The sequence below is a fragment of the Cervus canadensis genome, chromosome 22, assembly GCF_019320065.1.
Source record: "Cervus canadensis isolate Bull #8, Minnesota chromosome 22, ASM1932006v1, whole genome shotgun sequence".
Lineage (NCBI taxonomy): Eukaryota > Metazoa > Chordata > Mammalia > Artiodactyla > Cervidae > Cervus > Cervus canadensis.
Window position 1 is genome coordinate 51,256,846 of NC_057407.1, and position 12,328 is coordinate 51,269,173.

The 12,328-nt window shown below is 38.2% G+C and overlaps 1 protein-coding gene across 39 annotated transcripts in view; it reads left to right on the plus strand.

The window, feature by feature from the left end:
* Positions 1–12,328, plus strand: part of CLASP2 (cytoplasmic linker associated protein 2) — a 171,108-nt gene that overhangs the window by 70,857 nt on the left and 87,923 nt on the right. For all 39 annotated transcript variants that reach the window (XM_043443486.1, XM_043443487.1, XM_043443488.1 and 36 more), the window contains 3 exons: positions 3,674–3,753; positions 6,488–6,580; positions 9,797–9,942. In XM_043443486.1, the coding sequence (XP_043299421.1) occupies positions 3,674–3,753; positions 6,488–6,580; positions 9,797–9,942 (319 nt within the window). The remainder of the gene's footprint in view (positions 1–3,673; positions 3,754–6,487; positions 6,581–9,796; positions 9,943–12,328) is intronic.

A 12,328-nucleotide genomic window follows, 5' to 3' on the forward strand; every position in this document is an offset into this window, starting at 1 on the left:
AAAAATTTTTTTTGAGAAAAAATTGTAAAAGTTCATGTCTGTGCACTACTATCAAGGGATCCATTGTCAGAAACAATTTTCCCTGCCATATTAAGAGATTTGTAAATGAATGCATGTTTTAAGATATTAAAATAATATGGTTGGTATCATACTTTTTGTTTCTTTGGTTTTGTTAATTATCTTCAGGTAATCAGTTACTTAATTGTACTAATTATGGGCATGCGTTGAGAATTTTATTTTCTTGAACTTTTTAACATCTAAGAAATTATATAGTTTATTTTCTCTTGTAATTGAATTTCCAGTGGTAAGCATGCATTTATTTCTCTTTTAGTTTATTCAGTTGTCATTACTTTTAATTTGCAGTTTTATATTGCTTTAAACTTTATGTTATTCTGTTCTGTGGTCCATCTCTTGTTGCTGTTAAAACACTTAAAAACCTTCAGAGTTTTTTTTTTTTTTAAGATAAGGCACTTTTTAACATACCTTTAGAAATCCTGAGTGTTTTTTTTTATTTGAATGATATTATTTTTTAAAATACAGTTTTGAAATACTAATATTTCCTTTGGTAGATGATAAACTTCATTGGAGAGATATTTTCTATTTAATTTTTTAATCAGAGAGATTTTTAAATAATTTTCCGTTGGAATATATACCTTATATATTTGAAAGTCATTTCATGTATTGGGTTTTTACCATGAAGAAATAAATAATAAGTAGTGTTACCAGCCAAGGTTCAGTCAGAAGACAGAATCCACAAGTTATTTTTACAGAGAGAATTTAATATAATTTGTTAAATGAATATTGATGGTTTAAGAATGCAAAAAGGAAACACTAAAGTATCATGGAGGTAGTTAATCACAGTACATAGCTCCTACCCCTGAAGCTGGAAGAATAAAATGAGGAGGTAAAAATGATTAAACTGTAGCAGCTTGGAGGAGAGGCACTGCCGAGCTGTGACTCAGACCACTGAGGGACAGGTGCAGCCGTCCTGTGTCTCTGAGAGGCGTGATGAGCTGGTTCAGTGACTGTTAGACAAACTGCGGTCTGTAACTGCTACTGAAGTGAGTGTCCCACCAGGGTTGCTAGGGTTTTGCTGACAAGAATAGGAAACACTTAGGAAGGAACAGGTTCCTTCTCCCTTCAGCTTCTGGTCTTTCAATACCTACACTGACACAGTTTAATAAGAAACCATTCTAAACCATTAGAATTAGCAGAAAAAAAGTGTTTTGCTTGATTCTAGGCCCAGTATCACAGAATGTAAAAGAGTTATAAGACAGTAGCTTAATGCAGTTCAGTTCAGTTATTCAGTTGCTCAGTCGTGTCCGACTCTTTGTGATCTCATGGACTGCAGCATGCCAGGCTTCCCTGTCCATCACCAGTTCTCGAGCTTATTTAAACCCATGTCAATTGAGTTGGTGATGCCACCCAACAATCTCATCCTGTGTTGTCCCCTTGTCCTCCTGCCTTCAATCTTTCCCAGCATCAGGGTCTTTTCCAGTGAGTCAGTTCTTCGCGTCAGGTGGCCAGAGTATTGGAGTTTCAGCTTCAGCATCAGTCCTTCCCATGAATATTCAGGACTGATTTCCTTTAGGATTGACTGGTTGGATCTCCTTGCAGTCCAAGGGACTCTCAAGAGTCTTCTCAAACACCACAGTTCAGAAGCATCAAATCTTCAGCGCTCAGCTTTCCTTATGGTCCAACTCTCACATCCATACATGACTACTGGAAAAACCATAGCTTTGAGTAGGTGGACCTTTGTTGGCAAAGTAATCTCTGCTTTTTAGTATGCTGTCTGGGTTAGTTATAACTTTTCTTCCAAGGAGCAAGCATCTTTTAATTTCATGGCTGCAGTCACCATCTGCAGTGATTTTGGAGCCCAAGAAAATAAAGTCTGTCACTGTTTCCACTGATTACCCATCTATTTGCCATGGAGTGATGGGAACGGATGCCATGATCTGAATGTTGAGTTTTCAGCCAGCTTTTTCACTCTCCTCTTTCACTTTCATCAAGAGGCTCTTTAGTTCCTCTTCACTTTCTGCCATAATGGTGGTGTAATCTGCATATCTGAGGTTATTGATATTTCTCCCAGCAATCTTGATTCCAGCTTGTGCTTCATGCAGCCCGGCATTTTGCATGATGTACTCTGCATAGAAGTTAAATGAGCAGTGTGACAATATACAGACTTGACATCCTCCTTTCCCAATTTGGAACCAGTCTGTTGTTCCGTGTCCAGTTCTAACTTGCTTCTTGTCCTGTATACGGATTTCTCAGGAGGCAGGTTAGGTGGTATGATATTCCCATATCTTGAAGAATTTTCCACAGTTTGTTGTGATCCACACCATCAAAGGGTTTGGCCTAGTGAATAAAACAGAAGTAGATGTTTTTCTGAAATTTTCTTGCTTTTTCTCTGATCCAGTGGATGTTGGCAATCTGATCTCTGATTCCTCTGCCTTTTCTAAATTCAGCCTGAACATCTGGAAGTTCATGGTTCACGTACTGTTGAAGCCTGGCTTGGAGAATTTTGAGCATTACTTTGCTAGCGTGTGAGATGAGTGCAATTGTGTGGTAGTTTGAACATTCTTTGGCATTGCCTTTCTTTGGGATTGGAATGAAAATTGACCTTTTCCAGTCCTGTGGCCAGTGCTGAGTTTTCCAAATTTGCTGGCATAGTGAGTGCAGCACTGTAACAGCATCATCTTTTAGGTTTCTAAATAGCTCAGCTGGAATTCCATCACCTCCACTAACTTTGTTAGTAGTGATGCTTCCTAAGGCCCACTTGACTTCACATTCCAGGATGTCTGACTTTGGGTGAGTGATCACATCCTTGTGGTTACCTGGGTCTTGAACATCTTTTTTTGTACAGTCCTGTGTAGTTTTGCCACCTCTTCTTAGTATCTCTGCTTCTGTTAGGTCCATACCACTTCTGTCCCTTATTGTGTCCATCTTTGCATGAAATGTTCCCTTGGTATCTCTGAACTTGAAGAGATCTCTAGTCTTTCCCATTCTATTGTTTTCCTCTGTGTCTTTGTATTGATCACTGAGGGAGGCTTTCTTACCTCTCCTTGCTGTTCTTTGGAACTCTGCATTCTAGTGGGTATTTCTTTGCCTTTAACTTCACTTCTTTTCTCAGTTATTTGTAAGGCTTCCTCATGCAACCATTTTGCCTTTTTGTATTTCTTTTTAGTTTAATTAGTGGCTTTTAAATAAGTACTGCCTATTCACTTTACTTTGTTTGAAGTTCATTTGAGGACCCTCATTTTTTTCACGTTTGCTTTCCTGACACTGCAGCACACATGGCTCCTCTGCCTCCCTTATTTGCCATTGATGGTGACATTGTGACTAAACTGCTCCTCTTTTTAAATGTTTATCCTTTGACCTGTAGTTCTTGTGTGTCCTTGCCGTTTCATTGAACGAAGGGTGAGAGGGTTCTGTTCGTATAGTTTGGATTCTATTACCAGCCTCGTCTAGTACCTTATAGAGAGTTAATCAACTACTACTAAGTACCTTCTCTTTTCTGAGAAGTTGAAGAGTTTTTAATGTCTTCTTATGAAATGGAATGTCTCAAAATTATGCCTTTTTCATATCAAAAGAGTTAATTTTTTCATGGCATTCATGGTGCTAAAATGCTTAAAAGTAAACTTGAAAAAAATTTTTTTTTCTTTTTAATCATCAGGTGCTTCTAAGGAAGGAGGTGCCGGAGCAGTTGATGAAGATGATTTTATAAAAGCTTTTACAGATGTCCCTTCTGTTCAGGTAAGGGTACCAGTAATGTGGCGTTCCCCATGCATATTCCCTGTTATGATCAGTTGTTTTTGTCCCTTTTTTCAAATCCTTTTTTTCCTGAATTGACTGCATAAATAAAATACTTGACTTACTATTATCAAGTTATTATTTATTGGTAGAATTGGATGTTCAAGTGATTTTTCAGTGAGGCTGACATAAAATTAAATCCATATTGTTGAGTCATATTACATTACAGTGTCTCAGTATATCCACTATTTTTTTTAAAGGTGCTTATGAACAGTGTTCTTTCATTTTTCCCCCCTATTTTTTTGTCTGCGTCGTCTATTTCTCCTTTATAGCTACATCCTTCTTTATTTAACTGTTGAATATTTGAGATTTCTTAAGGGTTAGTTTTAGGCCTCTCTTCTTACTATCCATTTTACTAAGTCGCTTCTTTCAAATCTATGGCTTTAGTTCCTGCCTTTACATAGACAATGCTTAGGTTTTTATCTCTAAGCCAGACGTCTCTCTATTGTGAAAGTAATTTTTCCACTGATTGTTTCTTTGACATCTCCTTTTAGATGTCTCTGAGGCATCTCAGATTCAACCTGTGCACAACTGGATTCATGATCTTCTCCTTTCAAATGTACTCTTCCAGTGTTCAATGTGGAAACCATTACTTAATCAGTTGCAAGAGTCAGACAGCTAGAAATTATTCCTACTGACTCCTAAGCAGGGAAGGCAGGAGGCAGGAAAGGCTTAGACCCTCCAGACCCTTCTCTAACAGAGTGTTATCTGATCCCCGCCTGACCTCGTCCACCTTGTCTCCTGCCTTGCTCCCCTTTGTACTCTTGTTTCTGGCAAGTTTCTGTTTTAAGTGAAAGGGGACTTTAATGGCTGCTAAAAGTGAAAAAAACAAGCAGGGCCATTTTGAGGTATCCATGTATACCACTCAGATGGTACCCAGAGCCCTGTTTTTTGTTAGGCCTTATTTCTGGACCCTTCTACCTTGTCTTCTCTTGCGGTCAGCAGTATGCCTGCAGCTCTCCAAGCCTCACATCCTCACTGCACTCTGCTCTTTTCCTGGTTGACCATGTAAAAGTTGTGTTTCACTCTCATTGCACTGACTTGGGCCACATGCCCACCTCTGAACCTTGACTGTGATGTGGAGACATCCTGTGTGTGACTGACTTAGGCCTGGTCTCTGGCTCTTTGCCTGGTTCCCTCTGCACTCTTTACTGCTGTGCTCGGCCTTTCAGTTTCTTTCAGGGCCTTTGCACATGCCGTTCACCCATCTTTGTTTTGTCTGATGATACCTGCCTCAGTTCAGGTTTGGCTTTCCTCACTAGTTCACTTCCCTCTCATATGTACACTTTCATGACAGTGTGTAGTTCTCCTTGGTGGTACTTTCTGTTTGTAATTTCATATTTTATATCATTTGATTAATTCTTTTCTCTCTTGACTAGATTATATGCTGCAGAGGCAAAAACCATGCCTATTTTTTGCTAACCATAGTGTCCTTTATGCCTAGAATATTGCATCCTTGTTATGTGAACACTTGTTAAGTGAGTGAAAGGTGTTTGGTGGTTAGCTCCAGAGGGGAAAAAAGTGAGCATCTTTCTTGGCTGCTGTCCAGCATGGACAGGGGTGGACGAGGTATTAACCTAAAACAAATACGTATCAATATACGAATGCAGTTTAGTTCAGCTCAGTTCAGTCGCTCAGTCATGTCTGACTCTTTGCAACCCCATGGACTGCAGCACGCCAGGCCTCCCTGTCCATCACCAACTCCTGGAGTTTATTCAAACTCATCACCAACTCCTGTCCATTGAGTCGGTGATGCCATCCAACCATCCTCTGTCATCTCATCCTCTGTCATCCCCTTCTCCTGCCTTCAATCTTTCCCAGCATCAGAGTCTTTTCCAGTGAGTCAGTTCTTCACATCTGGTGACCAAAGTGTTGGAGTTTCAGCTTTAGCATCAGTCCTTCCAATGAATATTCAGGACTGATTTCCTTTAGGATTGACTGGTTGGATCTCCTTGCAATCCAAGGGACTCTCAAGAGTCTTCTCCAACACCACAGTTCAAAAACATCAATTCTTTGGCGCTGAGCTTTCTTCATAGTCCAACTTTCACATCCATCCATGACTACTGGAAAAACCATAGCCTTGACTAGACAGACCTTTGTTGGCAAAGTAATGTCTCTGTTTTTTAGTATGCTGTCTAGTTTGGTCATAGCTTTTCTTCCAAGGAGCAAGCCTCTTTTAGTTTCATGGCTGCAGTCACCATCTGCAGTGATTTTGGAGCCCCCAAAAATAAAGTCTGTCATTGTTTCCCCATCTATTTGCCATGAAGTGATGGGACTGGATGCCATGATCTTAGTTTTCTGAATGTTGAGCTTTAAACAAACTTTTTCACTCTCTATGAATGTAATAGATTTTTTATATACCTGAAGTCATTTTGAGGAATCATCCCTATTTTTCCTAACCTGTAGGATATTTGTATTTTGTTTTTAAATGACAAAGCATTTTAAGAGTATATTTGAAGTTACTTATGAATGGAGAAAATACCCTTACCTACGTAACTGGTAAGGAAGACAAAGCATTTTATTTTATTATTGTTTGTAATGTATTTCCATTCTTCATTTAAAAAATGGTGCTAAAAAGGGAAAAATATTGTTACTTAAATGATTGTTTTAAACATCAGGGCATCATTTTGTTGTGGCAAGAAATATTAATGTTATCATTTTGCATCTTTTCTTGAAGATCTATTCTAGTCGAGAACTTGAAGAAACATTAAATAAAATCAGGGAAATTTTGTCAGATGACAAACACGACTGGGATCAGCGTGCCAATGCAGTAAGTGTTCTAGTTTTTATTTTCTTCCTCTCTGTTTTTTTCCCCCCAGTGTTCTTTTTCAAAAACTTGGAAATTTAGTAGTAGTACTATCTGGTATTTCTTTTGAAATAGAGTCTGATAAGTAGTATTTCAGTCTGGAAAACAAATTGAGATAATAGGCCTTTTGCAGGGTGCATTTTTTTCTGTTTTGCTGTTCAGGAAGAGTCTATCTCATCCATTTGTTAGTGTCTCCACCTGTGTTGTGCTTCACTGATGCCCCAGTGCCCTGGCTTTCCTTTGGGTTACATAGCTGTGGGGTAGAGGGAACCCTTGGGCACTGTTGGTAGGAATGTAAATTGGTAGGAATGGCATTAAATCTGTAGATTGCTTTTGTAGTATGGCCATTTAACAATATTCATTCTTCCAGTCCAAGAGCATGGGATAGCTTTTCATTTCTTTGATTCATCTATGGTTTCCTTTATCCGTGTGTTATGGTTCTCAGTGAATGTCTTTTACCTCCTTGGTCAGGTTTATTCCTAGGTGTGTGTGTATGTAATATATATATATATGTAATGAAAGTGTTAGTCCCTCAGTTGTATCCAGTTCTTTGTGACCTCATGGACTTTAGCCTGCCAGGCTCTTCTGTCCATGGTATTCTTCTGGCAAGAGTACTGGAGTGGGTTGCCATTTCCTTCTCCAGGGGATCTTCCCAACCCAGTGATCAAACATAGGCAGATCCTTTCCTGTCTGAGCCACCATGGATGCAATTTTTAAAGTCTTTTTTTTAACTTTCTGATATTTCATTGTTAGTATAAAGAAATGCAGCAGGTTTCTGTATGTTAATCTTGCATCCTGCTGCTTTGCTGAATACATTTAGTAGTTCTAATTGGTTTAGTGTGGTGTCTCTAGGGTTTTCGATAAATCATGTTACCTGCATGTGATGGCAGTTTTACCTCTTCCTTTCCAATTTGGATACCTGTTATTTCTTTTTCTTGCCTGATTCATGTTACTAAGAGTGCTAATAAATACTGTATTGAACAGAAGTGGTAGAGTGGGCATCCTTGTCTTGTTTCAGATTTTAATGGCAATGTTTTCTGCTTTTTACCATTGAGTGTTCGGTTTGGATTTGTCATAAACCATTGGCTATGAGTTTGTCATAAATAGCTTTTATTGAGATGTGTTGAGATATGTTTCTTTTATACCCACTTTGGTAAGAGTTTTTATCATAAATGGTTGTTGAATTTTATCAGATGTTTTTTCTGCATCTGTTGAGATGATCATGTGGCTTCTTTTATTGATGTGCTATGTCACATTGTTTGACTTGCATATGGTGAACCATCCTTGTGACCCTGGGATGAATCCAGTTTGATCAAGGTGTATGATCCTTTTTATATGTAATTGGATTCAGTTTGCTAATATTTTGTTGAGGATTTTTTCATTTGTATTCATCAAAGATATTGGCCTGTAATTTTCTTTTTTGGTAGCGTCTTTGGTTTTGGTGTTAGGGTGATGGTGGCTTCATAGAATTACTTTGGGAGGGTTCCCTCTACTTTAGTCTTTTGGATGAATTTTTCTTTTTGTTTTATTTATTTATTTGACTGCACCAAGTCTTAGTTGTGGCATGGGGAATCTTTTAGTTGTGGCATGTGGGACCTAGTTGCCTGACCAGGGATTGAACTTTGGCCCCCTGCATTGGGAGTGCAGCATCTTAGCCATTCCACTAGCTAAGTCACTCTTTTTGGAAGAGTTTGAGAAGGCATGGTATAAGTTCTTTTTTGTATGTTTGGTAGAAATCCTCAATGAAATCATCTTGTCATGGACTTCCGTTTGCAGGGAACTTTTTTTTATTGCAGATTCTGTAAATTTTTCATGATCAGTGATCAGATTGTTCAGATTGCCTGTTAATTATTCATTCAGTTTTGGTGGGCTGTATGTTTCTAGAAAGTAAGATAGACTTGTACTGTTTTGTGCTATATTAACAATATTGCAATAAACATCCTTGCATGTATTTATAACCATGGTGTTTTTATTTTTGTAAGTTAAATTTTTATAAATGAGGTTGACAGGTAAAGAATAGATAGAGTTTAATTTCAACAGACGTTGCCAAAATATTTTGAACAAAGATATTAGTCATTCATGATCTACTTAACAGTAAGAATATCTGTTTTCTGTCTGGTACTGGGTGTTATTGAGTCTTAACTTTTGCCGATCTGATGAAGGAAAATGGTGTGTCTTTGTTGTAATTTGCATTTGCTTATCACTAGGAAGGTTGAACACATGTCCTTGTATTTATTTTAGCAAATGTAATATTTGGTTGTCTTTTTTTTTTACTTTATTGCCATTCCTTGTGTATTGTACTGTTGTGTTGCAGATAATTTTTTCCTACCATATTGTGATTTTTTTAGTTACTCATTTAGATGCCTCCTGATTTCTGCTTAGGATAGTTTCCCTTCCTTATATACACTTAAGGTTATATAATATTCTTTCAACTATTTTTTAATATCCACAATATTTTATTTTTATATTTTCCATCTTTAGTTCATCTTTTTTAACTTTTAAAGATATCTTTAAAAATTTAGAAGACCTCAGAAATTAATATGCTGCTGTTGCTAAGTCACTTCAGTCGTGTCTGACTCTCTGCCACCCCATAGACAGCAGCCCACCAGGCTCCCCTGTCCCTGGGATTCTCCAGGCAAGGATCCTGGAGTAGGTTGCCATTTCCTTCTCCAATTCATGAAAGTGAAAAGTGAAAGTGAAGTTGCTCAGTCGTTTCCGACTCTTAGCCCACCAGTCTCCTCCATCCATGGGATTTTCCAGGCAAGAGAGTGGGAGTGGGTTGCCATTGCCTTCTCCAAAATTAATATGAGATTCTACATAATAACGGGTATTATTTAGGTAAACTTTAAACTTCTGTGTGTGAGCTCAGACGTGCACCTGAGTGTGTCTTGTCACAATTTTAAATAGACTCCCTTAAAACTTTAAGATTTATTTATATAGTCAAACATTATATATGTCTCTTATACATATAACTAAATCTGTAATGTTCTTTTCCAGAGAGCTGGTTTGTTTGTTTCTTCACATGTTTATTTATGTTTAATGCTGTTAAAATGTCTTAATATAGTTATAAAATCTAATGAAAACTTAAAAAATTTTGTTCAAATAATGTTTAGGCAGTTGTTTGGTTTTTTATACTGCTTTACTTTTTAATGTCAGTAATGAAAATTTTCTTTATTTCAGCTAAAGAAAATTCGATCATTGCTTGTTGCTGGAGCTGCACAATATGATTGCTTTTTCCAGCATTTACGCTTGTTGGATGGAGCACTTAAACTTTCAGCTAAGGATCTTAGATCCCAAGTGGTTAGAGAAGCTTGCATTACTGTAGCGTAAGTATATTCTTTTTGTGATAAGTATTTCTTATGAATTAATTTCGTGCTCACTGATGGAGTTGCTCATTCAGTAAAGCACTAGTAGGATAACCCCCCTAAAGCATGATCCAAAAATCATATGCACAGGGGTTAAATTTGTGCAATTTGAAAAAAAAAACCTTTATTAATAGTACTTTATACCAACTTTGCAGTGTGTGTATATGTCAGAAGTCTACTGGTAGGTTTTTGGTCACTAACTCTGTGAGTGTAACAAAAAAATGAATGGGTCCAAGAACTGGCTCTTATATAACGTTCTATTTGCTAATTTGGATATTAAGCTTTTTATTTCTGATATTTTAGCAATTGTCCTCGAATTGTAACATACATCATTAACTTATCAAAGTCTAAACCTATTCAGTATGTTTATATTTTTCTACAATTTAAGGATGGTAGAACACTTGAACTCCTTTTACGGCTGCTCCTGACCAAAAAAAAAATTTGTTGTATATATTGTTGTATAAGCCTTCCTTTGGAGAGAGGGAACACTTAGATACATACTATTAATATTTATAATCCAGATCATATTAGATGTCCTAGTCAGAGCAGAAAAAAATAAACTAAAAAACTCAGGAAATAAAAACTATGAGGATTGCAAGAAAAGGAACAAAACTGCCCTTATTAACAGATGATACAATTATTCATGCAGGAAAAGAAAAGAATTAATAAATGATTATAGTTAAGGGACTATATAGCATGGTTGCTAGATACAAGTTAATATACTAAAATAATTGATATCTTGATATCAAAATTCATAAAATTTTGATATCTTGATATCTCTTGATAGCAAAACAAAACAAAAATCTGCAAATTGTAACCTTGAAAAATACTCCATGATGAGAATTCTGCTTTTTGTCATGATGCAATAACTGGTATAGGATTAGCCCCCTTACAGAAAACTGGAGAAAGTGTATAACACAACTGTGTACAGATAATTACAGCAGACAGGCAGGACTGTAATTCTTGAAACAAATCAATTTAACAGTACCATCAGCACAGTTTTGACCTGGATGCATTTCTGAACCATGGAGGGGGAGGGAGAACTCAGGCAGAGCAAGACAGTCTCGCTGAGCTGAAGAAGAAACAAGAGAAGAGATGGGAGGTTCTGAAAGCTGAAGTGGCTAAACTTTTCAGTGCAGAATGCTGGGGAGAAGAGAGCTACACAGAAAAAGAGCTATAGAAGTCTGCATAGGGGATCCATGAGTCTAGTTGAATACTAATCTGTGCATGTGAAAGGTACAACTCCCTGGGGACAGGAAAGACCTGCTTCTGGAAGCCATGAGGTAAACAACTCCCAGAACTTGCATGGGCTGGGACAGGTTCAAGTTTTGAGGAGCCAGACTGGAGAGACCTTGTCAGACACCCAGGGCATGCATTTGAGACCCCAGAAAGTCTGTTGTGTAGGGATCGTACTGCTCAGGCTACTCTGGAAGCTGAGTACTCTCAGGCTACCCTCCCAATAAGCCTGGAAAGACCAGGCTACTTCCAAAGGACATCACCTGCTGACCAGAACAAAAGGCTCACACTTTAAAGGACGACAGCAACGTCAGGGCACAGGTAGCCTGCCCTGCGTCTCAGTTGAGTTTCACAAGGGAAAACTGAATGTATGACTGAACACTAGTAAGTAGGTCTGAGTACCGCTTTGAATCAGGAATCTGATATTTTGGAGCTAACTGTATTCTAAATAAGGTATAACTATATAGAAATTAGCCAGTTCTGCACCTTGTCAGAAATGTGAGTATTTACAGCATTCTTCCTAAGTGTTTTACCCAAAATCATACTAAACCATATTAAATTAATTAGGCTGAATTAGGTGTTTAACTGCAAATTTGGAAAGAGAAGACACATTTGTTCAGAGTCACCCAACTAACCAGTGCGTGTGTGCACGCTAAGTTACTTCAGTCCTATCTAACTCTGTGCAATCCTGTGGACTGTAGCCTGCCAGGCTCCTCTGTCTATGGGATTCTCCAGGCAAGAATACTAGAGTGGGTTGCTATGCCCTCCTCCAGAGGATTTTCCCGACCCAGGGATCAAACCCATGTCTCTTACGTCTCCTGCATTGGTAGGCAGGTTCTTCTCCACCAGTGCCACCTGGGAAGCTCCAGTCAATGTGTGTTAGCTGCTCAGTTGTGTCTAACCCTTTGCGACCCCCTGGACTGTAGCTCACCAGCTCCTCTATTTATGGAGTTTCCCCAGGCAAGAATACTGGAGTGGGTTGCCATTTCCTTCTTCAGAGGAACTTCCCAACCCAGGGACTGACCCTGGGTATCCTGCATTTGCAGGCAGATCCTTTACCATCTGAACCACCATTCTTTACCAGGGAAGCTGGTAACCAATGTATGGTAGA